This window comes from Canis lupus, chromosome 15 (assembly GCF_048164855.1).
Source record: "Canis lupus baileyi chromosome 15, mCanLup2.hap1, whole genome shotgun sequence".
NCBI lineage: Eukaryota > Metazoa > Chordata > Mammalia > Carnivora > Canidae > Canis > Canis lupus.
In genome coordinates, this window is record NC_132852.1 from 26,290,436 (window position 1) to 26,317,058 (window position 26,623).

General features: G+C 39.7%; 1 protein-coding gene across 8 annotated transcripts in view; it reads left to right on the forward strand.

Annotated features, from left to right (window-relative positions):
* The window catches only part of ERI1 (exoribonuclease 1), a 117,978-nt gene that overhangs the window by 23,877 nt on the left and 67,478 nt on the right, over nt 1-26,623 (forward strand). For 5 of the 8 annotated variants that reach the window (XM_072776255.1, XM_072776257.1, XM_072776256.1 and 2 more), the window contains one exon: nt 1,415-11,388. In XM_072776255.1, coding sequence (XP_072632356.1) covers nt 1,415-1,657 — 243 coding nt within the window. In that variant the 3' untranslated portion in view covers nt 1,658-11,388. Of the gene's footprint in view, nt 1-1,414; nt 11,389-22,431; nt 22,551-26,200; nt 26,331-26,623 lie in introns of those variants that run through there. The other 3 variants (XR_012007582.1, XR_012007583.1, XR_012007581.1) reach the window with 1 other exon arrangement.

Consider the following 26,623-nt stretch of genomic DNA (forward strand, 5'->3'; position numbering starts at 1 on the left):
ATGGGGATAATACTGACTTTGTCAAATAATTTACGAAGTGTTCCTTCCTCTTCAATTTTTTGCAAGAGTTTGATTGGTGTTACGACTTATTTAAATGTTTTGTAGAATTCACTGGTGAAACCATCTAGTCCTGGGCCTCTCTTTGTTGGGAGGTTTTTGATTACCAGTTGAGTCCTCCTTACTGTAGATCTGTTCAGATTTTCTGTTTTCTTCATGATTCAGTCTTGGTAGATTTTGTGTATCAAGAAATAGTCCATTTCACCTAAGTAGTTCATTTTGGAAGTTATTTTTGGAAGTTTTTTTCTAGATGATATTTAGTGAAAGGACCAGAATGCATTACAGCATTATAGTTTTAGGATAATTATTGATGTTTATCATGGTGCTTTTATATAATTTGATTTGTGATTCTCCCAATAACCTAATGAGTAAGCAGTATGACTATTAGTTTTATTTTACAGAAAAAGTAGCTGAGGCCCCAAGATGTATAGTTGACATAGCTATACAAACTATAGAATATAAAAGTTAACATATACAGAAGATAAAATAGTGGTCTCAAAAGTGGAGGGGCATATTGGAGTTCGGGGAGTGAGATTTTTACATTTATCAAATTGGAGCAGGTATTTAAATTGGTTGAAAAGTACCATATGATAATTTCTTTTCATTCTTGAACTTCATTATCTTTAGTCATAGAAAGGTTACTTGTGTGTGTGTGTGTGTGTGTGTGTATTTATCTAAGGATTCTGTCAAGTAAAATAATATATTGTAGTAAAGGGACGCCTGGTGGCTCAGCGGTTGAGCATCTGCCTTGTGCTCAGAGCATGATCCTCAGGGTCCTGGGATTGAGTCCCACATCAAGCAGGGAGCCTGTTTCTCCCTCTGCCTATGTTTCTGCCTCTCTCTGTCTGTGTCTCTTGTGAATAAATAAATCTTTTTTAAAAAAACATTAGAGTAAAATACCATGGAAAAGAATATTTGGGTTAAAATGGCAGAGCTTTGGGCACCTGGGTTCAGGTGGTTAAGTGTCTGACTCTTGATCTTTGCTCAGGTCTTGATCTCAGGGTCATAAGTTCAAGCCCTTTGTTGGAATCCATGCTGGATATTGAGCATATACTTACAAAAAATGGTAGAGCTTCTGCTATAAATCCAGAACAGTATTTCCTTTCATAAATGATTGTCACATTACAAAACTGCAAACTCTTTAGATGTCTTGATGATTCTACCTATTTGTATTTTCATCTATAACTTAAGTTTTTTTTAAAGCTCTGAGGGTTTGAGTTATTTATTTGCTTCATTTAACTAAGAGTATCTGCCCTTTGCTTAACTTTAGCTATTACCATTAATTTTCATTTTCTTATTTTTCACAGTGACTTAATAGAATACGAAAGAATTATTTACCAAGCTGTTTATTTTTCAGGTTCCTAGAAGCCAAACCAAATTGACAATAATGCTTGAAAAGCTAGGAATGGATTATGATGGGCGGCCTCACAGTGGTCTTGACGACTCTAAGAACATTGCCCGAATAGCAGTTCGTATGCTTCAAGACGGATGTGAACTCCGAATTAATGAGAAAATGCACGCAGGACAGCTAATGAGTGTGTCTTCTTCATTACCAATAGAGGGCACTCCAGCTCCACAAATGCCACATTCTAGAAAATGACAGCATTTTTGCCCTTTGCCCATGGATCATTCACTCTAACTGGAGTTGCTACAAAGAGGTAGCAGATGAATACTTACTGAATTAGTCCTGCGGTGCAAAATTTTAAGCACCTTAAACATTTACAGTCTTACTGCAGTTAATAGTTCTTTATATAAATGTGTGTGAACAGATCTGTGGGGAGGGCATATTGAATTTTTTGTCACCAGCACTTTTGATATGAGCAGTATTTGTTACACAGTAACAGTTCCTGCTTAGAATTGAATTTTATAATTTAAGGTGTCCAAAACGTATCCCTTTTGGTTTTAAAATGTAAAGGCTTATTGGCCTTCCCCCATCCTTGAGTGTCATATCTTATTGATGTTAAAATATATAATGTATTTCTACATTAACATCATTAGATCAAGTCATTTCTTACAATGCAGGAAAGGCCTTATCTAGCCTTTGGGTTTTAAGAATATCATAGTCCTTTTGATTTTTGAATTCTGTATGTGAAGTTCAGCGGTGCATGGTGAATTTCATAAAGTACTTGGTACACATATCTGCCTACATTTCTTTTCAATTTATAGTTGGAAGACTTGTGGTGGCTTATAGGGTCTTGTTAAAAATTCAGTTACTGGTGAGGTTAATGGAAAGTCAGAAGAAAATACCATTTAAAGGAATATAAGCTCTGTAGCTCAAACTTTATAACACATAAACATATCAGTGGGGGTTTTTTTGACATCATTTTTTGATTCCCCTCCATCTTTTGACATTTATCTGCTCTAATTCTTAAATCTAAGAGACCATGCTTTGAAATAGACTAAAAATAAGGGTCACCATTTAATTTTGTATTTGTTTTCAACATTACAAGTAAGGTTAATAAAGTCAAATAATGCTTTTTTTAACATATCATGTGTTTATTATAAGTTGATGTAGGAGTGACCACTAAATATTGAATAATTCTTAACTAATTCTAAAGACGTGTGTTTATGGAGTTGAAAAAGCAAGCAAAACTCTTATTTAGAAGCTAAAAATATTTTCTCAGTTGAGTTTCCCCAGATACCTTTCATGGAACAATTTGCTTTTTTTCTTTTACTTTCTATTAGTAGTTGTGATGCTGCTTTATTTTATTGATTTATATATTAATTAAATGAATTTAAAGAGGCTTCTAACCCTGCATAGAAAAAAGGCCTTTTTCCTCGTCTGAGAATTCTCTCCACAGTGCTGTAGAAAGATTGAATTTCTGCCTTTGAGTGGTAGCTGTAGAATAAGAATAAAGAATAAAAAGTGGGTAACAGAAGGCACAGGGGAATGTGATACCCTCAGACAAACTGAGGTAATAAAACAGGGAAATCTAGATGTGTTACGTTTATGTAGTAAACTTTGGTAGTGAAATGGATATATGCTGAAATTTTTGTGAATCCCAAATAGCACCATGTAATATACCATAAAGTATTACTGAAAGTTTCAAAGGATTTCCTTCAAATCCTTACTGAGTTACTGGACCAGGGCAGAGTAGTAGAGAACAACAAATCATTGTTGAGATGTGGAAGCCAGGAGGTCCACTGGCATATTTTTTAGGTGATTTTTTTCCACATGGCCACCTTACCTTAGAATTCAATTTTATGGCATAGCAAAATCATAATTATCTGTTGCCAGCTTCTGTAGTTGCTCATGAGCAACTGAAATTGCAATTGGGAAATCTGAGAATGGCAAAGAAATATTACATCGCCCTATTGTTTTGTTTGTTTTTAAGTCTGACTTCTGATTTCTCTGCCAGTTTTTCTTTTTTGTGAAGTAACCTAAAGTACTGAAAAACTATTGTATTTCTTTTTAAGACTTTAGCATTATAAGCTGTCAGTATCCTTTTGACTCAGATATTTTATTTGGTGATGCTTTATTCTCATTTTTTAAAATTATTGAGGAGTATTTGACAAATGTAAGTGTATATATTTAAAATGTAAATGTGATGATTTGATATACATTGTGGAGTCATTACCACAATCATATCACCTCATATAGTTAACTGTTTTTTGGTGGTGGCGAGAATGCTTAAGGTCTACTTTCAGCAGCTTTGAAGTATACGGTACCATGTTATTGACCATAGTCAGCACTGCTATACAGCAGATCCTCAGAGCTTACTCTTTTAACTGAAAGTTTGTACTCTTGGATCTACATTACCCTCTCTCTTCCATCCCCAGCCCTTGGCAGCCATCATTCGGTTATATTTCTATGATACTAGCTTTTTTTTTTTTAATTCTACATATAAATGATACCATGAAGTATTTTTTGTCCATCAGGCTTAATTTCACTTAGCTCTCCAGGCTCATCCACACTGTTGCAAATGATAGTATTTCCTTTTTCTTTATGGCTGAATAATAATCCATTGTATATGTACCATTCATTTCAAGATTTTTTTTTTAGTTCTCTTGATTTCTTTTTTGATCCGTTGGCTCCTCAGAAGTGTTTTGTTTAATTTCTACATACTTACAAACTTTTCCAGCTCTCCTATCATTGATTTGTAATTTCATACTATTGTGGTCAGAAAGATAGTTGATTATGATTTCAGTCTTCCTGTATTTGTTGAGACTTATTTTGTGTCTTAACATATGATCTATCCTGGAGAGTATTTTGTGTGTGCTTGAGAAGAATGTGTATTCTGCTGCTATTGGTTAAAATGTTCTGTATATGTCTGTTAGGTCCATTTGGTCTAAATTATCACTCAACTCTGTTATTTTCTCACTGATTTTCTGTCCAGATGATCTCTCCATTGTTAAAAGTAAGATATTGAAATCCTCTGCCATTACTGCATTGCTATTTATTTTTGCTTTCAGATTTATTCATAATTGTTTAATATTTAGGTGTTCAATATTGGGTACATAAATAATTGTTATAGCCTCTTGATGAATTGGCCCTCATTATTTGTTATATAATAACCTTCTTTGTTTATTGTTACAGCTTTTGAGTTAAAGTGTGTTTCGTCCCATATAAGTATAACTACTTTTGTTTCCATTGGCATGGAGTATCTTTTTCTATCCTTTTACTTTTAGCTTATGAGTGCCCTGAAAGCTTAAGTTAGCATCTTATTGGCGACATATAGTTAGGTCTTGTGTTTATATCCATTTAGTCAATCTGTGTCTTTTAATTGGAGAATTTAAACCATTTACCTTTAGGTTAATTATTAATAGGTAAGGACTTACTATCTTCATTTTGTTAATTGATTTCTGATTGTTTTTCAGTGCCTTTTTTCCTTCTCTCTGTCTTTGTGAGTTGATTATTTTTGTAGTACTATGCTTTCTTTTTATCATTTGTATATTTCTTAGCGGCTTTTGCTTTGTGATTACCATGAGGCTTTCATAGTACATCTCAGTTACGATAGTCTTGTGTAAGTAAGCAAGCTGACAACAGCTGAACTTCAAAGGTTAAGCATTTCTTTAGCTTTTCTTATAAGGCAGGTCAAATGGTGATAGATTCTCTCAGTTTTTGTTTGTCTGGAACAGTCTGTATCTCTCCTTCATTTTTGAAGGACAGCTTTGCTAGGTAAAGTATTCTTGGTTGACAGTTGACAGTTTTTTCTTTGAGTACTTAGAAATATATCATCCTACACTCTTCTGGCCTCTAAGGTTTCTGCTAAGAAATCTGCTGATAGCTGTATCAGGCTTTTTTTCTTTTGCTGCTTTCAAAATTCTTTTTTTTGTTTGTTTTTTGAGATTTTTTTTATTATAATGTATCTCAGTAAAGAGTTCTTTGGGTTGACTGTTTTTGGGAATCTATGAGTCATTTACCTGGGTGATCATATCTCCCCAGATTTGGGAGGTTTTTAGGCATTATTCTTTAAATAAGTTTTCTATCCCTTTCTTTTTTTTTCTCCTTCTGAGACTCCTATAAAGCAAATATTGTTTCAGTTGATGTCCATAGTACAAATAGGCTTTCTTTACTCTTTTTAAAAAATATTAAAAAAATATTTATATGAATGATAGTTTTCTTAAGGATTTATTTATTTGAGAGAGAGTACAAATTGGGAGAAACCGAGGGAGAGAGAGAATCTTAACCAGAGTCCCCACTGAGCATGAAACCCAATGCAGGGCTTGGTCCGAGGACCCTGGGATTATGACCTAAACCAAAATCAAGAGTTTGCTGCTTAACCCAATGAGCCACACAGGCACCCCTGTGAATGATACTTTTTAAAGGGAAGGCGCACCATTGAAGCCTAGTGAGGAAGGCATTAACAATTTTACTTTCTGAATTGTAAAGCCAGATTCAATGGCTGAGCCAAAGATATTCTGCTGCTTAGAATCCAGGTCCCCTTTTCTAAGTCTTAGGGTCTATAAGAACATAAAAGTTCCAGTCCTGTGGGCCCAGAGCAGGGGCTTCCAATGGTTGCTGGTTGTGGATTTCAAAGAAAAGGGCAACCTGCACACCAAGATTGGGGGCAGAGGAGAGGGTCCTAGTCCTCCAAAGCCCTTGGTGCCCAACTCTAGCAAAGGATGTTGGGGTGGGACAGTGAGACCCAAATGAGAATCCCCAGTAAGGCAGCTTTCTGTACCTTGTCCCTACCTAGCACAGTGCGCATACCAGTGTGGACACCAAAGGGTCCTGCACCTCCCAACCCTCCTTACAGTGCAGATCATCAGGCCCTTGTCCTGAGCTCAGGGGCCAAGAAGGGAGGACATCTGGCCCATGGTGATCTGAGAAGTGGCAGAGTACTGTGTTCTGGGTGCCCAGCTGAGTGCAGAGTCACCAAGGAGACTAGTCTCCCATGGGCAGTGCCATGTCCACTGCAGATGAAGGTGTGGGTTACTTAAACCATGAACACCAAGCATCCTCTCTTCCCAGCAGTGGTGGTCCTTGCTACCTTCCTCCTCCTTCCTCCTGCTATCCAGCTCATACCTCTTGCCACCGTCCCTCCTCTGGCCGGAATCTGTGCTGTCTATCCACACTTTTTTTTCTCTACTTTTTTTTATCCTCTGGATAGTATCAAGAGAGCTCAGATTTTTTTCTTCTGCCTTTTTGAGCCTGCTGTTGAAGCTGTCTTGCATTTTTTATTTTATTCATCATATTGTAGTCCCCCCTCTATCCATTGAGGATACATTCTAAGACCTCCAGTGAATACCTGAAAACACAGATAGTTCTGAACCCAAATATGCTGTGTTTTTCTTAAGCACACTTACTTATGATGAAGTTTAATTTGTATGTTAGGCACAGTAAAAGATTAACAACAGTCACTTATAATGAAATAGAACAATTAGAACAATATGCTATAATAAAGGTTATGTGAATGTCATCTCAAAATAGTGTACTATATTCACCTTTCTTCCTGCGATGATACAAGATGATACAGTGCCTATATGATGAGATGAAGTGAGGTGAATGATATAAGCGCTGTGATGTAGTAGTGCTAAGCCACTGTTGTCTTTCTGACAATACGTCAGAAGGAGGATCATCTGTTTTGGATGATCCTGAATCATTGAGCCATAACGATGTCAGTGGTTGGATATCAGGAACAGACAATGATGATTGAGGATCCTCAATAGTTGAAGGTTTTTTTTGCTGAAATCTTTTAGAAGAACATTATAATCAGAAATGATTGTCTTTCTAACTCATCAAAGTATGATGTAGAGGTTATAATCCTTTGGTGATCATATGGGTGACTTTAATGCTGCATTCCATCTAAGGATTGTATTCCATAATTTTGTCCTTTAATGTTTGTGCAATTTGATACACATCAGCCAATTTTGGGATTGTCTACATTGCTGGTTCTACTTAAGTTTCTTCTTCATATTCCTCTTCCTTTTTTATTTTTTTAAAGATTTTATTTATTCACGAGAGACACAGAGAGAGGCAGAGACATAGGCAGAGGGAGAAGCAGGCTCTCGACCTGAGCCAAAGACAGATGGTCAACCACTGAGCCACCCAGGCACCCCTCATCTTCTCTTCTACACGTGATTCCAGAAGTTCTTCTAATTCTTCATTTGTTAACACTTGTTGATGGCTTTCAGTATGTTCTTTCACTTCATCAAGAGTGTTGGTAATTCCTCTTTCAACAACTTGTCTTGCTGCTGAAGGATTCTCCTAACTTCTCCATCAGTCCCCAGGAAGCCTTGAAAATTAACCACGACTTCACTTGATAAGTTCTAGCAGGCATTTACAGTTCCTGGTTTTAATTCATCCACTGCAGCTTTGATGAATGTTACTGCATCAGCATAGTGAATGATTTCCAGCCCTGCGTTATGCCCAGATTAGGGTCTGCATCACTTGATGGTTGAATGCAATCAAATACGAGGCAGGTGTATGTGGCTTTCTTTTTTTTTTTTTTTTTTTTTTTAATTTTTATTTATTTATGATAGTCACAGAGAGAGAGAGAGAGGCAGAGACACAGGCAGAGGGAGAAGCAGGCTCCATGCACCGGGAGCCCGACGTGGGATTCGATCCCGGGTCTACAGGATCACGCCCTGGGCCAAAGGCAGGCGCTAAACCGCTGCGCCACCCAGGGATCCCTGTATGTGGCTTTCATAAAGCAAATGATGCCCTGGCCATGGGGCTGAAGCAGTGAGGTATTTGGAGGTTAAAATGTAACTTCAACATTTTCATTTTCATAGCAAACATTCAAGATGGCCAGGTACTGGCACTGTTATTAATAGGACTTTAAATTCCAACCCTTGCTCTTCCAAGTATTTTTTCTCTTTCAGGATGAAGCACTGGTGGAACCATTCCAGAGAAAAGATAGCTGTCACCATGCTTTCTGATTATGTTGCCAGAACATGGGCAGATAATTTTTGTTTTCGTTTTTGAGAGCGCACGGGTTCTTTGCTTTGTACGCTCTGCGTGGGATTATCCTATGCCTTGCACAAATGTTAACACATAGTAGGAGTTAACTTGTCTTATGTTTTCTGCCCTGGTACCCCTCTTGCACTTTTATGAAGGTATGTTCTATTGGGCATCTTCTTCCAGAAGAGCCTGATTTCATTGCAGTTGAAGACTTGCTTTGGATGGTGGTATCCTTTCTCTTTTTTGGTGGGGAGGGTAGGGGCAGAGGGAGAGTAAGAGCAAGAATCTTAAGCAGGCTCTACACCCAGCATGGAGCCCGATGCTGGGCTCAATCTCATGACTCTAAGATCATGACCTAAGCCAAAATCAGGAGTCGGAGCTTTATTGAGCCATCCATGTGCCCCAAGTATCCTTTCTCTTTAATCAACTTTTTCAACTCTACCAAACATGTAGCAACACCTTCTTCATTGTTAGTCATAGTCTTTCCAGTAGTTTTTATGTTTTTTAGTCCAAACTTATTCTTGAATCTATGTAATAACCATCTGTTACTTGTGGTAAATGGCTTGGCATCACTTGTTTTAGGAGATCCCCCATCATTGGAGGGGCCAAGCTCCCACTGTCTCTGCAGAGGTCCTGGGTGTGGCAGTGGTGGCAAGGGCCATTGGGATCCTCAGAGCCAGAGGCTCCTCATCCTCCAGGTCTCCTGAAGCCTTTACAGGCTCAGTAAATAAAGCACAACATGCTGGCACAACATGCTGCCATCAGTCAAAACATTTTGTGTTCATGTCCTCCACCCATAAATTTGATGCCTTTTCCATCTTAACTAAGCACTTATCATACACTGTGCCTGTAACTTCTGCAGTTTGAGGTGCAACAGCAAAACTAGCACAGATTTCTTTTTCCTTCTTCACAAATTTATGGGTGGAAGATTAATTCTTACTGGAGATCTTAGCAGCCTCAGCCTACGATTTTTTTTTCTTGTTAAGTCGAAAACTTTACTTTTCACCGAGAAGCATCTTAAGGCTTTTCTTTAGCTTCTCTGATTTGCCAGTCCTGCCCTTAGGGGCTGTTATTTCATAAAATAAGGGTTACTTAGACACAAGCACCTCAAAACCACAACAGCCCATCTGATAAAGGAGGTGGCTACTCGGTGACTAGTGGGCGGGTAGTTTGTGCCATGTGAATATGCTGGACAGTGGGATGATTCATGCCTTCAATAGGGTGGAGCAGGACAGCTTGAGATTTCATCATGCCATTCAGGGCACGATGTAAAACTTAGGAATTACTTGTTTCTGGAATTTTCTGTTCCCTATTTTTGGACTACAGTTCACCACAGATAATTGAAACCGTGGAAAGCAAAACAAGTGACTACTGTATTCTTCAGCTCCAGAGTTTCTGTTTGATTCTTTTTTATGATTCCCATCTCTTTCAAACTTTTGTTCATGTGTTGCTTTCCTGAGTTCATTGAGTTACCTATTTATGTTCTCTTGAATCTTGCTGAGCTTCCTTAAAATGATTATTTTGAATTCTTTTTCAGGTAACTCAGATCTATAATTTTGGGTGCTCAGTTACAGGAAAATTATTGTGTTCCTTTGGTGGTATCTTCTTTCCATGCTTTTTCTTGTTTCTGATGGCTTTGCATTGATGTCTGTACATTTTGCGGGAGCAGTGACCTCTTCCAGCTTTTTTTTTGGCCTGGCTTTGGCTTTGGTGGGAAACTTTCACCTGAAGCTGGCTGTGAGAGCCCTGGCTGGCTGGGGTGCAGTATCTTTGGTTCCTGGGAAAACACAGCGGCTTACTCTCTGTGCAGCCCTATTAGCCAAGGTCAATGTTGGTACAGACCTGAAGGGGTCTTCTGTGGCCAAGACTGCAGAGGTCCTGTGGGTGGCAGTGGTGGTGAGGGCTATTGGGATCCTTAGAGGAAAAGGCTCCTGGAGTCCTTCAGTTCCCCCATTTTGCCCATGGGAGAAGCTGTCCCTTCTAGCTGAGGGGATACCTCCTGGCACTTGGTCTGCCATCCTGGCACTCTGAGCAGGAGTAGAGTGGAGTCTTGGGATCATGGATATGGAACCACCACAGCAACTGGGTCTGTGGGCAGGGGTGCACTTGGCAGTAGCACTGGTGTCTGAGGTGCAGGTATGTGCTGATCTTCTGTGAAACCAGGGTGCTAGTTGGGCTCCTTTCAGTGACTCAGGTGGAGTGGTGGGGAGGGAGACACAGCAGCACAGGCCCTTAATGACAGGGTGCGGGAGTGAGTGGCTTGGGCCCAAGGGAGTAGAGTGCAGTAGCAACATGGCATAGGGATGGTGGGTCTGAGTTCTAACTCTGGGCCCAGGAGGCAGTCTTGGAAGAGCAGCCACAGCAGCACATCCCTAGTGGAGGCCCACTAAAGCCACATCTTGGGACCCAGGGGGAAGGTTGCAGAAGAGTGGAAGCTTAGCCATTATGGTGATTTCAGAGCCGTGATCTGGGACCTGTGGGGGCCCATCTCTGAGTAGTGCAGCCTGACCCCGGTGCTGGCAGGGAAAGCGTGACCTGGGATTTTGAGAGCAGGGCACAGAGCAGCAACAGGTGTCCCAGAGACAAAGTTGCAACACAGTGGGTAGAGCACAGAGCACTAGCAGCTCTGGTCCTGTACATGGCAAGGTGCTGTGGCATCCAGAGCTCTGAGAGTAGGGCATAGCCACAACAGGCCTCTGGGGGAGGAGGAGATACAGCAGCTAGAATTGGTGTTGGTGAAGACTGTGAGGTCTTCAGCAGCAAAGGCTGCAAAACGTCCACAGCAGTGAAGCTTGCTGGGGTTTCCCTCTCCTCATTCTCATGAGGTGAATCTCTGTGAGAACCCCTCATGGTGCCCAGCTGCTCTGTACCAAGAGGAGGTGACGCAGCTAAAATGCTTCCGGTGCTTTTCCAGATGGCTTCCCATGTTTTGTTTTGTTTTGTTTTGTTTTTAAGATTTTATTTATTTATTCATAGAGACAGAGAGAGAGAGAGAGAGAGAGAGAGAGGCAGAGACACAGGCAGAGGGAGAAGCAGGCATCATACAGAGAGCCTGATGTGGGACTCTATCCAGGGTCTCCAGGATCACACCCTGGGCTGCAGGCGGCGCTAAACCGCTGCGCCACCGGGGCTGCCCTTCCCATGTTTTTTTTTTTTTTTTTAGCTCTGCAAGGTTTTTGCTGCTCCTTAGTCCTCCAGAGTTCTCCCTGTTTTAGGGAAACATAGTTTTCCCTGTTTTTGTCATTTTGTAATTAGTTGTTTATCATTTTTGTTATTTTTGTGGGGGAGATGAGCCTTAGTCACCTCTTAGCCCCTCCATTTGCAGACACCACCCTCTTCCTAACCATTGGTAATTGCTCTGTTGAGTCTCCACCCTCCTCTCTAATTTGATATTCCTTCTATCAGATTGACTTCGTGTTTGGATTTTGCTGAGACTAATCATGCCTGTTCTGATGAGATGATCTTAAACATCAAGAGTACTGCTTTCTGTGGTTTGACTTTTGTTGTGTTCTCTTATCCTTGAGGTATTCAGTATTGCTAATTCTTGCAAAAAAAAAAAATGCTTAGGAGACGAATGCCATTTAGTATTCCAGAAAATCAGCAATATTAGTAATATTTTATTCTTGTCATTTTTTTTACTATTAACATTTTAATGTATACTATTTACCATTATGATATTAATATTTATTAATTATTATTTACAAACAACCCTTTGTTTTTTTCTTAGTCATTAGCTATGTTAATTTCTTTGCTTTCTGATATTCACTTGTTAAGACATATTGGCATACTGGTTTCTGCTGTATTATTTTCAAATTAATGATCTTTCGAACTGAGATATATGCCAGAGCAACTTTGTCTGTGTTTTGTTTGTTCCATGTTCTTTTGGATAAAGCACTTCAAAACATAAGCTGTGAAAAAATGTTTTTCTGAAGTGTCCTTTTTGCCTAACAATGGTCCTGTTTAATCTGCCTCCTGGGGACAGATTTCTACCTGGATTGAAATGAAAGTCCATAGAAGCCTCTAGTGAATTACCTATTAAAAGGGAGATGTTGGGTCCCCTGGGTGCCTCAGCTATTGAGCGTCTGCTCAGGCTGTGATCCCGGAGTCCTGGGGTCGAGTCCCACATTGGGCTCCCTGCATGAAGCCTGTTTCTCCCTCTGTCTACCTTCTTCCTAACCATTGGTAATTGCTCTGTTGAGTCTCCACTCTCCTCTCTAATTTGATATTCCTTCTGCCTATGTCTGTGCCTCTCTCTGTGTGTCTCTCATGAATAAATAAATAAAATCTCTCTTAAAAAAAATGTATCTTTGGAGACTAGGTTAAATGGTCATTTTTTATAAAGGTAGGACCAGTTGACCTGCTTTTTAATTTTTTTTATATATATACTTTTAAAGATTTTATTTACTTATTCATGAGGGACACACAGAGAGAGGTAGAGACATAGACTAAGGAAGAAGCAGGCTCCCTGCGAGGAGCCTGATGATGGGACTGGATCCCAGTACCCTGGGATTATGACGACCTGAGCCAAAGGCAGATGTTCAATCACTGAGCCACGCAGGAGTCCCAACTTGTTCTTTTTATTTAGTAACATCACTATGAATGTTACTCCCCAAATGGTCATGCAAAACAATAATTTGGGGGAGAGGGAAAGAGTGGGTCGTGAAATTATTGAGAGGGAGCAGTAAAGATAACTGCTGTTTGGTGTAGGCTGCAGGCGGGCTCACAAAGAAACTACATGCTGTGAATGCTAATCGGATATGTTGTATTTTGAAGACCGACTTCGTTTCTAAGACACTGTGGAGAATATAAACTCCTTGAGAGCAGGGACTGAGACTTCTACATCTTTGATGCCAACAGTGTGGGATCCCAGGAATGTTCTGCACGTGGTTGAGTCCAGTGTTAGTAAATGAATGGCAGCATTAAGTAGTTCTTTTTCTATTATATACTTAGAAGTTTCCTCTTTCTTCTGCACCACAAACCCATATTTCAAATTTCCCTGCCCCCACAAAGCTTCCAAAGCCGATACACTTTTGAGTCTAGAGCTGCTGGTAAACTACCACCCATTGGCCAAATCCAGCCTGCCATCTATTTTTGTATAGCCTATGAACTAAGTCTGGTTTTTACATTCTTAAATAGTTGAAAAAAGTCAAAAGGATAATATTACTTTGTAATATGAAAATAATGTGAAATTAAATTTCTGTTTCTGTAAAGTCTTACTGGAACACAGCTACCATGCTCATTTATTTCCTTGTCCTCTCTGGCTGTTTTTGGATTGCAGTAGCAGAGTAGTTGGAATAGAGGCCATCTGGCCAGGAAGGTTGAAAACATTACCGCCTGGCCCTTTGCAGAAAAAGTTTGCCTACTCGTACCTCCTTGGTCTATAGAAATGTAGAAGCTCCATCAATAAATAAGAAGTCAACTGTGGTACCATGATAACCTAGAGCTAGATGTTCAGGTGCTTATCACTGAATACTGTGAAAGCACTTCAGTCTATTATGAGAATCCTGTAGGGAAGGCATTAACTCCATTTTACAGATGAAAAAATTGAGGTATAGAGAGGTTACCTTGGCAAAGATTAAGTATGAAATTCCCATACTTAATATGAATTTCACACTTAGGCAGTCAAACTCGAGTCTTTGCACCTTACTCCTCTGCTACACCACCTCCTCTTAGAGACCTCAGCTCATTTGATATTCTGAGAACAAATAGGTTATTCTGGATGGGATGAGTGTTCTCTTGCTGCAGCTTAGACTTTTCAATATCTGATTGTACTAAATATTACATGTCAGAAAGTAATTCGGTGTTCCTTTTGAATGGAATTATGAAATACTCAACATCAAAGGTAACAAGCTTGCAAGACTTGTTGGGGATGGAGTCAATGGGGAAGGAAAGGGCTATAAAATTTTTTCACTATGTTCTCAAGGTGAAGGCTGCAGTGAGGCTGACAAGGCTGAGAGGTGGGGGTAATTGTTTTATGGATCCTATTTTAATACTTGGGTAAAGGGCTGATGATTCTGAGGTATTAAGCTAGATCTGCTTTTGAATTTCTAAGTGTTATCAAGGAAAATTTGAATTTCTTTAGGATGAAAACTGAAAAATCATTGTGGACTCACATGCTCACATTGAGCATACTCATATATAGTATGCTCAATAACAAATTTACAATATGAATCCTTATCCGCCCCCCCTGTTGAACAAGAGAACAAAATAGTAGAATTAAATGGCAGAGAGAGGATTCAAACCCAGAGCTTCACTGCAAAGCCCATGACCTTACCCCCTATGTTTCTTTGGCACCATATTGCAGGATAAACTATGCTTTGCATGTTCCTTACGGGAAATGTGGGTAAGACTGGAAGGTATTTCTAAAGAACAAAAACAATAAAATACCCTACCTTGTTGCACATTGATCTCAGAAACCTTCCTGTTTCTCCTAGGGTAAAATGCAGATCTCTGCTGGCATTTAGGCCCCTCCACAGTGTGGTTTCTAGCTACCTTCCAGCTTTTATAGCAGCCATCTGTTCTTGGCTAATCACTATTCTACTCACCGTCATACCTGCATCATACCTACACCAGCCTGTTTCAGTCCCCAGTAAATTGCCTATCAATCTTGTGCTCTCATTGGTTTTTTTAAAAGACCAACTTTGATTCCAGCCTTCTTGCTTCCAGATTACCCAGACCTTTGGCAATACGTTCCTCTATTTGTTCACTCATTGCACAGATTCATATTTATCTCCATGTTTTTTATGTCTCTCCAACAAGATTGTAAATTCTTCAAGTGCAGGTTCTTAATATAGTGTGTCCTCAGAACCTAACACATAAGGGATGCTCAATTCAAAGTAATTAATGGTGGTAAAATACATTCCATAAGATTAGTACCTTTTTCTGAAATTGCAAAGGGTGGAGAGCATAAGTGTTGACTACTCTCTGAGAAAGGAGTTGTTATGTGGGCAGAGTTCTAGATATGGGCTGTTCCCTACTCTTCCCTGTTACTATGCACCATAAATACATTTTTAAAGACTGACTCAGGCAGTACTGTTTAATCCCTGCCTATACTTGGCTTTCCCTCTAGGTGCCAGGAAAAGCAAACAAATGCTAAGTTCTCCTTCCTAGTTCAGTCTATGCAATGCTGATTAAAAAAAATCTGCTCCCAACTATCTTTGGCTTTGAAAAGGTCATTGCTTACTTTTCCTTTGTCTGGAGCAGTGATTTTTCAAACTTTTGTGTGCAAGTACTCCCTAATACTTTTTTAAAAACTAGTTTTAAAAGGGAACTATCAACATTATACTTAAAGCTGTCCCTACGTTTAAATATTGGCAAAGGGATATAATTCCCAGCATAGTATAAATATTGACATTTTACAACAAAATGTTCATTACTCTTTCAGGTATACCCAACAGAGTTGAGATATCGTAGAATTTAATACCATTAACCATTACAGAAAATAACACAAATATTTAAAATTTCAAATATTTGTTTTTTCTTGAAATTATATTTTCATTGCAATTCCCTCACAAGACTTTATACTAATGTAACAACAGCAAAACCCTACCATAATACCTACATGAGACCTAAAAAAATGGAACTGTGAAAACGTGAGGTCATATTATTAGAATAATAATGAGGGAGAAAGTGTATGTTTTAGTCTGTACTGTCACACAGGACAAAAGTAAAAGTAGTGAGACTTACTGTACAAACTGACCAGGCACTAAGCTAAACTAAGTGATCACAAGGTGACCACTTTCTAACCACCACCACCAGCGCATGCCTTCCCCAGAGAAGTTTACAATATTTGGGAATAGGAGGCTAGTTTGAGGGACAAGGGGTCAAGTTCATTAGATTCGATTTTCAGATTTCTGGAATTGGTTGCCTTAAAATTTTACTATGTGTTTTTATGCTTGAAAGTCCTATCGATCACATTGTCCTACATCTTTGCAACAAAAATGAATATATACATTTAAAATTTTATTTTCTTGTGATCTTAAAGCTGTGCTAAATTTCTTCTATTTTGAGTTTAAATTATCTTATGTAATTGATCAAAATATACATTTAAAAATTTGACACTTATTAAATGGAAAGTTTTTGAAAGTCTTTTTTTTTTTAAGTCTACTTTTAATGAGATTATTTTCTGATTAGTTTATATATCCTTGGATAAATGGCATTATTAGAATGAAGGAGGGTTCAGCATTAATTCTATATCTAACTTGCATTTCTATCTTTGTAAATCCTGACAACAGCCCCTAAATAAAGGGATGGGAATGGAAGTAGCTTTATTAAAACAATTTCCCTCAATTTTTAAAATTCCATGTCAAAAATCGTATTGTAGTTTTAATCATCCTTCAGCTGACAGTATGGTTAGTTTATTGTTCATTTTTTGTTGTTGTTGTTGAAAACAGAAAATTGGTAGCTAACATTTAGCAAAGTTTCTTACTTAGAAGTATTTATTCTCAAATTTGGGGACATAAACCGAGAGGGCTTTACCAAGACAATCAAATGACTGTTAATTGTAACTGTTACTCTTTCACTTAGAAAAGCTTTATTTGATTTAACATATTTAACCCAGTTGGGAAATCCAGTCTGTTACTTCCAAAACATCTTTCAGATATACTCTTTTGATAGAGTTAGTGCTTTAAATATATTTTCATCATAATATTTATTTCACTAAATATGTAATTCATGAAAACCTTGGGACTGCAGATTTAATCACTTTATGGCAGATGTCCACCATATAATGAAACCAAATCAAATATCCACCATCTCATGATTAAATAGCTAAATCAGACTTCTGTCAGGAAGCCTGACTTGAAAATTCAAACATTGTGTTAAGAAATTTTGAAGAATATTATAAAAATCATTAAGAACATCACCGAAGACTTCTTGTCTAAAATTAGTCAAGGCTTAAAATTACATAGATTTAACATAATTTAAGAAACAAGATAAATCAATTTACTACTTCTCATTATTTAACTTGTAACAATCACAGTTCTCTATAAGCTAAAATTACAAGTTATTTATAATAACTTCTAGCATGTAGGGTGGCAAGATATTCTTACGATAAAGCTGTGTGCATATATTGAATGAAGGTGTTTGGCTTTTGGTAGAATTAGGAATCAAATACAACATTAAATGTATTAGATAGGATCAGACTTTTCTATGAAATACTATAGGCTGCTAAAAACTAACTGATGTTGCAACTAGAATCCAGTTTACTTTCTCTTAATGGTGGTAGGAAATATAAATCATCTCATGAGATTAAATAAATTGAGATTGACTATTTGAAATGAGTATTTCATGATATGATCATGAAAAGTTTTGTTTGCAGTTCTTAATTCAGTGCATCATGAAAATTCTATTCATCCTGAAAGATATTTTAAGTTACAATTAAAATGATCAGCATCTCTAAACTATTCTTGTTTTGACTGCTCAAGGGTACTTTGTTTTCCAGTCAGTGATAATTCTAAAGAAGAGTATTTTAAATAGCAGGAAAAGTTACTTATGAGACAATCTGTAGCATTCAGTGTTTCTTACAGGTACTTCCTGCTTTGCTGGTAGGGCTTCCATCAAGAAGGATCTAGTTCTTCCTTGGCAAGAATCTGAAGATAGAAAGTGGCCAATTTGTTAAATAAAAATCCTTCTTACTTATGCTGTATCCCATTTTACCACATATCCAGATTTTTTTTTAAGATTTTTAAATTTATTTATTCATGAGAGGCACAGAGGCAGAGACATAAGCAGAGGGAGAAGATAGGCTTCCTGCGGGGAGCCCGATGAGGGATTCAATTCCAGGACCCTGGGATCACGACCAGAGCCAAAGGCAGATGCTCAACCACAGAGCCACCCTGGTGCTCCACATACCCAGACTTTGAACACATTCTAATAATTCCCCAAACACCCATCTCTATATCTCCCTAAACAGAAATACAGAATAGGGAAAGTCAGGAAGCCCCAAGGACTAACACTCTGTACTTAGACCTTAATGCCTCAGGCAGTACAATCTGGTGTAGGTTGGGAAGGTGAGCAGTGTGCCTTTGAATGGAAGGAATATTGTGAATACAGTGTTCTGTTTTTCAGACTGCTCAGTTTGAGGGAAGGGTATGTATGAAAGGTAAAAATGTGCAAGAAGATTCCTTTAAAATTATCCTTGCTCAAGGACCCCTTGAAAGGTTTTAAAGTACCCCTCATAGGGTTAAATACACCCCTTATGAAGGCATCTGGTCCAGAGCATTGAAAAGTTCTACCCTTATTTCTGTGTGTTTGTAAAACATTTCCATCAGTGATACTGTGGGGTTTTTTTTTTTTTTTTTTGAGTCCACATTTGATAAAAGTTCTTATTTAGGACTTCCTTAGTGAGCACTGAGAACACTGGGTTAATCTTTTGTAGGGGAGGAGAGTGTAAAACAAACTAGCCTGCTTCTGCCTCATTAATGTCATAGAGCTTATCCATCAACCAGCCAACACCAAGCCTTTTGAGTTCCCTTTATCAGATAATGTCAAGAACACCTGGGTTAGCGCTCTTCCCACCTCAGTCTAGTGCTTATTCAGGCCCAAGCTGTGTTGAAACTGCATACACACTAGGTGGAATGTTAGGAAACAGTTTTCAGTGCAGACAGCTGAAACCCAATCACTTTCTCTGTTGAGTGTTTGAGCGATTACACTGTACTTCTGCTAGCTTGCTTAAAATGCATACGGGGCCCCTTAGGGAACAATGACCAAGACTTTTGTTCATTCTGTGTATATAGGGAGAAAAATGTGGGAACTACAAACACTAACTTGATGGTGATTCAAGAAATTCAGGAAAGACAGGTAAAATATAATAAATAAACCCTAAGTCCTACCATTGGTGTTAAATCCTGCATTCCTTATGCAGGCAACCTGTGTTCTGTTGGTTAGTGTTTGGGGAGAAGAGAAAGGAGGAGAGTTTTAAAAAATCAGGTGTAGTGTGTAGTACAGTTCCAACTTAAAATTTAAAACATTCTTATAAGTGACTTTGCTCAAATTACAGAGATCAATGCAATAAGAATCTTCTGTCTCAGATACCATAGTTCTTTATTCTTGAGAAGGGTTATTAATCCGTTCAAACACTGCACTGTACTACAACATTTTTTTATGGCCTTGCTGAGTAAAGGCATTTATTCCAGAGGTCTATTTGACTGTCAGGTTTGGGGAGAAAATTTACTACTTCTGCTCAAGGTAGAAAGGAATAGAATAAGATAAGCATTAGGAATTTCTCAAGGCTGAGAGGAATCTCTATACAAAGAAGAAGAAAAACTTGGGGATTGTATAACCAGAATGTCTCAGACAGTATATATTTCCTTAAGCTTGTGTCCTTGGTCCTCACCTTGCTTTACTGTCTCCCTGAGACGCACAAGATTTTATCACCTCCCTGCAAAAAGTTCCTAAAATCTATTGCCCTGACCTCTCTTTTGAGTTCCAGAAGTTCTTTACCAGCTTGTCGGGTATTTCATGAATGTGTCACCAGCATCTTAAATTTAATGCATTAAGATATAATATATGGTTATCCCCCCCATTCTCTACCCTCCAGCCTATACTTCTGTCACCTGCTCATCACTCACATTCAAAATCTGTGGCAAAGCAGCCAGTTCCCTGTTCTTTATGCTTATGGGGATGCTTCATTTGTCACATTGCAGTGTGCTTTGGCTTTCTGCCCTTGGAGGAAGTCTAGATGTGATTATCCTCTGCATCTAGAATGAAAAGTTTGCTAATGAAGCTGGCGGAAAATGTTATACTTTCAGGAGGTGACACCTGAGCTTGCTTGAAATCAGCCCTTCCCTCTATTGCTCCCAAGCATAGGTTCTTATATCTGCCTAGTGCATCTGTTATCTCTCCAAGGCTCTGCACTAGTTTGCTGTAGCCTCTGGAGAGAAAAGATTTGACTATTGATTCCTTGCCAACTACATTTTATCTCATTTGTTGGAATAGGTGGGCTTTGCCTCTATTCCTTTTTTTTTTTTTAAAGTTTTTCTTTAAATTCCAATTAGGGATGCCTGGGGGCTCAGTCAGTTGAGCATCTGACTCAAGGATCCTTGAGGAGTTGTGCAATCGAGCCCAGAGTCAGGCTCTGTACTCAACAGGGAGTCGGCTTGAGATTCTCTCTCCCCTCCTTTTTGCCCCTCCCCCAGCTTGTGCGCGCGCATACACACACACACACACTCTCTCTCTCTCCCTTTATCAAAAATAAATAAAATCTTTAAAATATATATATTCCAGGGATCCCTGGGTGGCGCAGCGGTTTGGCGCCTGCCTTTGGCCCAGGGCGCGATCCTGGAGACCCGGGATCGAATCCCACGTCGGGCTCCCGGTGCATGGAGCCTGCTTCTCCCTCTGCCTGTCTCTCTTTCTCTCCCTCTCTCTGTGACTATCATAAATAAATAAAAAATTAAAAAATATATATATATATTCCAGTTAACGTACAGTTTCTGGTGTGCAATACTAGTTTCAAGTGTGCTTTATGTCTAAGTGCATCTCATTGGGTTTCTAGCCTTTGAACTATACTTGAGCAAGAAGGAAGTACAAAAATCTAATATTTTAAATTTCCCTTCTTCTTCCTCACTAACAATGCAACCTATTTTGGATATCCCCTAGAACTCTTGTGTCTTCTTAAAAATCCCCCCATTAAGGCGAATGATGAATGTGTTCTGTGTGGGCTGTCAGATATGTGGATGGTATGTATGGGGGACCTGTGTATGTACTGCTCTCCCCTAACTGCCCAATTTCAGGCTTGGCTTGTATGACTCCGATGACTCAATTATGAATATTCTGAGGGCTGTGGCTGGTCCCGTCACTCTGTCCTCATACAGCACTTGCATGTTCTCAGACCCTACCATGTAGGGGCCACACCTAACAAAAAGCACCTTGGAAGTAGGACTTCCTTGGAGTTCAGTTGTTTTATAGACAATAGTGGAGAAATCTTTTCCTCATCCATGTTTAGTAGAAGAGATGCAAATAAGCATAGTCTCACGTTCTGTTGGAAGCTTTCAGATAAATACTTCTAGAAAATTATTTTGTACTTGATAACTGATAGGAAGTTGGCCACTTAGTTCAGATCAGTGATGTATTATCCATAATTGTATATATTTAACCAACAAATACTGAATATTTCATTCTAATTCAAAAAATAAGGCATAAACAGGGAAAGATAGCTAACTATGTAAACTACTCTAACCATAGCTAAATAGCTAATTATGTGAAGTAAGTTTCAAAAGGGGCCTAAAGTACAGCCTGGTGTTTAAAAGCACAAGGGTTTGGGATCAGATCTGGGTTTTGATCTTGGTTCTGACACTGGTGGTGTGGCCTAGGCAGATTCATCTTTGTACTCCCAGTTTTCCCTATAAAGCTTTCTTTGTAGGCTTGTAGGAGCTAAATGAGTTAATACCTGAATCATGCCTAGTGAATTGTGGCTGATTTAGCTAGAGTATCATAGAGTAAAACTCAAATAAAACATCTTCAGAACTCATCACGGTGCTAAAGGGTGTCCTAACAAGCATGGCATCCTGGATGCAAGGCCACAGGTTTAGGGCTTCTTAATTTTCTGATTAAGGGATGAGTGATCCCAGAACCTAGAATGGCATTGAGATTGGTGGCTCTGACTGTTTGAAATAAAGGGGATGTGAGGGACAGAAGGGAAGCCAGGGGCCAGATTAGCAAACATGTCACTGCATCAGTTCAGTAGAAGGACAGTCATACCAACCCCCATACAAATAGATTTAGTCACCGAAGTGCCAACTACCCATCATCAGGTGGAGATGTTGGAGAAGTAACATTATTACAATCCATGATAAGATCACAGTACATAGAGGATATTAAAGGAGAAGAATCAAAGATGAATAGACTAGGAGTCAGAGAAGACATCTCTAAGTGGAAACACAAGTTAAGTCTTAAAGAACAAAGCAATAGACATTAAAAAGGAGAGGTAATAGTTTATCAAGCAGCAGAAACAGCGTGTTGTAAGAGACAAATACATGGGAACCAAAACCCAGATTAATTTTCTAACGTGGTTTTTTTTCCCCCAGTGGAGTTTTGTTTTTTCCCTAGCATGAAGACCTAGATTTTTTAAACCTGTTCTGGACTCTCACACTGACCAGAGTACCTGTGCCATCTGCTTGCCTAACACTGAGCCAGATTTCACCTGGTAAGAATTGTTCTTAAAATTTTGGTCTAAAAGTCCTGACCATGAAGCCTTTAAGAATAGTGATATTAAATCTGACTCTGAGCTGGCTTCTCAGATTTCCACTAGACTGGTTCTACAGCAAGTGCTCTATAGGATAGGGAGTTCCCCATCCCACTCACATACATTCTCACTAAAATGAATTGCTCACTCTAGCCTTAGAGTAATAGCCTCCAACAAACAGCAGATAGCTTAAGAGGCAGTCTTTCATTAGACCTTCGTAGAAAGATTAATGGATATCAGAGAGTTTTGTCTCAGTAGCTCTCAATCTAATTTATCATCAGAATTGCTTGAGGAATTTTTAATGCAGAGTCCCAGGCCCTACTCCTACAGATTCTAAAGTGGGGCCTGGGTCTATATATATGTATAAACTCCCACAAGTGACCCTAGTCATCAGCCAGATCTGGGAGCCTTGGTTGAGAAGACAGCCCCTGGGCTATCTGTCCACTGACCATAGCTGATAGAATCTGACCAGTCACATTCTTTTTCTTGAGCATCAATACTGAAAGCCACGAGACATTTTGGGCACATTTTGCATGGAAGTGATGAGCACTGTGCTCTGACGACAGCAGCATTTCTCCTTGTACACAAAGGCAGTACAAGCCAGTGAGCAGAGAGAGAAAAGCCGCATACATGCAAAGCTTCACAGATGAGAAATGGCAGACGTGTTCTGGAGCTTTCCGTTTCCCATTCCTTTCTGAAGCCTGGTCACCCTCCTGTCTTTGCTTCTATGAGGTATTCCTTTATACTCTAATAAATTCCCCTCTCTGGCAAAGCCACCACAAGTTGGTTTCTGTTACTTGCAATTGAAGAGCCCAACTATCACAAGTCTTAAGTAAAAGAGCTTCTCTAAAGAATAATCAAAGCATATACTTTATACACACTATACACTAGTGTGTATACACTTGAGATATACACTATCTCAACTTTCTCCCCAAACGAGTCTGGAAATGGGCTCGGGGGAGGAAAACACAAAACACTCCTACTGTTGAGTAGCTTATTCAGTGATTAACTTAGTATGAGGAGTACTCCTTTATGAAAAAAAGAAAAAGATGCTATTTTGATTGGCAGAAATGAAAGGTAGCAATGAGAGCCACATGAACAAGCAGGGCCCAGATGGGCCTCCCTAAGGGAAAAGGAAATATAGCCAATTTTGTGGCACTGATGATTTTTGAGGCAGAGCCAACCTCAGTTACACTGATCTCAATCTGTACTTCAGCTTCACCCTCTCTGGATCAGCCCAAGGCTGGCCGAGGTCTCTCAACCGAGCTGGGATTTTTTGATCAGTTGGGTTGAAACAATCAACACTTCTAAGAAACAAATAGAGCACAGTTGCTCTCAAATGAAAAAACTGGCAAGCTACTCTTTCCCAAAGGGAGCCATCCTTGCCAAGCCAGGATGCCCTAAGGGTCTTCCTGCACAGGGCACCTCTACTCTTGCACAGGAAACACGTTCAACCCTCCGGCCACCACCACACACCTAAAAACCAGAAACGGGAACCCTGGGTGGCGCAGCGGTTTAGCGCCTGCCTTTGGCTCAGGGTGCGATCCTAGAGACCCGGGATCGAATCCCACGTCGGGCTCCCGGTGCATGGAGCCTGCTTCTCCCTCTGCCTATGTCTCTGCCTCTCTCTCTCTCTCTCTTTCTCTGAGTATCATAAATAAATAAATAAATAAATAAATAAATAAATAAATAAATAAATAATAAATAAAAATAAAAACCAAACAGAGACATCCATCCAGCCAGGGGACTGGAAATTTAGAGCAGCATCTTTTGGGAGGGTTGGTGCTCTCACTTAGTGGCTGTTTACTCCACTAGTAAGCTGAGGCCACAGAGGCTACTTGGGCCAAGGAGCCCTGCTCTGTTAAGTCCTGTGGCCACAGTGCAGCCCTAGAGCCCAGTCAGCAGATGCCTGCCACTGAAAATGAGATTAGAAATGGGCCAGAGGGGCACCTGGGTGGCTCAGTGGTTGAGCATCTGCCTTTGGCTCAGATGGTGATCCCGGGGTCCTGGGATCAAGTCCTGCATCAGGCTCCCCACAGGAAGCCTGTTTTTCCCCTCTGCCTATGTCTCTGCCTCTCTCTTTCATGAATAAATAATTTTTTTAAAAAAATCTAAAAAAAAAAAAAAAAAAAGAAGAAGAAGAAGAAGTGGGCCAGAGTGGTTCTGAGGCAGAAAAAGCCACCACACAGAGTAAAATTGGATTCAGAATGTCATTACATGCCATGCTGGTGGTCTTCGAATTCTTTCCCAGAATTCCCAAGGGGTTCACAACACACCGGGCAAAGAGAGTGGGGTCTGAGTCTCCTCCCAGCCCTGGTTTCCAACAGAGCAGTTCTGCCTTGATTTATTCACTGGGCTTCTTGTCATTTTGTCTGCAGGATGGATGCATAACTAATAGTTCCTACCGAGTGTGTGGGTGCATGAGGGCATGTAAGCACATGTGCACCAGACACTGTGCTGGGTGTTTCAGATGCCTCAGCTTGATTCCTTCAAATAAGTCCAAGTGGTAGGTTCTGTTATTATCTCCATAGCATAGTTGAGGAAACAAAAATATCTTGTCCAAGGTCACAAAGCTAGTATGTGGGAAAGCCAGAAATGGAATCTGGCTCGGCTCCTTCAGACCCTGGAGCCCTGACTGATACCGTCTCTGGGATGGACCACAGGAAAAGCCATCTGAAGGAGGAAAATAAAAAGTGAGCCCTTTTGCTAGAGCAGTCATTCTCAACCTTGCCCACACATTGGAATCACCCAGGAGGCTTTAACGATTATGAATGCCAGGCTCTTGCCTCTGGAAATACTGATTTAATGGATCTGGGGAGCAGCCTGGACATAGGGATTTGTTTTTGAAGATTGAGAGCCACTGCCTTAGAGAAACAGTGATAGGAATTCAATAATTAAAATTACACGTCAACACTGATTGGAGGGTGTCAAAGATAGGAATTTCCCTCATGGCAAGTTACTCAGCTGATGGCATAAAAAGTATCCTTTAAGAAGGAGAAAGAAATACAGCAAAACTGCAGCTTTGGAGGAGGGTGGAGGAGACTGTTTTCTTCTCCTGTGCAGCTCAGCTATGAACTTGAGTGCACACAGTGGTCCCTTACTTGGGGGGCTGACACAGAGGATAGCTGCTCTGTGGAGGAGACAAGGAAAGGTGGGAAAAATGTCACCTGGAGATCAGGGCCCATCATCTGTGATTCTGGTTTTTATTGGACTCAGTCCAGGACCAGGATAAGCTGAAGTGGGTGAGGCCTTGAGGACAAAATTAAAGGGGACTCAAAACAAAAACAAAAAACTCATCTGTCATCAAGATAAATCATGTTTTAGTGCCATATTTTTAAAAATAAAGATTAATGCAAAAAATATCCACGATGAACAAAATGTTGAGAATTTTAATACAGACAGGATCCAACAGGGCTTCGATGGGGCAGGGGTGGGTTGGGGTGAGTGGTGCCAGTAATTGTAGACTTGGATCTCCTGTCTTTATTTTGGGCATCAATCTTGATTTTTAAAGCTTTTGCGTTAAAGCATTATTTTTCTTAATTTTTTTGCCCTACCGTCAGTCCCAGTAAACATTCCTGCTAAGGGAGTAAACCTCTTTTTGGCTTGTTCAGATCCTTCTGGATTGAGGGAGGGGAATATCACAAAAGCATCAGAAGAACACTAGGTTCCCAGAGGCCTGATGGGATTTCCTGTACCAGGAAGACTCCACAGAGAAAGAGCCTCATTGTTCAAAGCCAGCAGGTAAGGAGGGAGGGAGAGTGAAAACCATGCACACAGAGGCTAAGGTCAGCCTCTGTGCTGAGGGCAGGCCTGCTGTTCCTGTCTCTGTTGACTCACTTGGCTAGGAGAACACAGGGGCCCGTCATACAGGATTCTAACCGTTCCCTTGGTCAGTTAACCTGTTTAACCTTCAGATCCCTTATCTGTAAAATAGAGCTAATAATATATCCCTCACAGGGATATTTTGGGGATAGATGAGGTAATATCTACAAAGCACTTTGCACGCTGCCTGGTACATTTTAAGCGCTAAAACA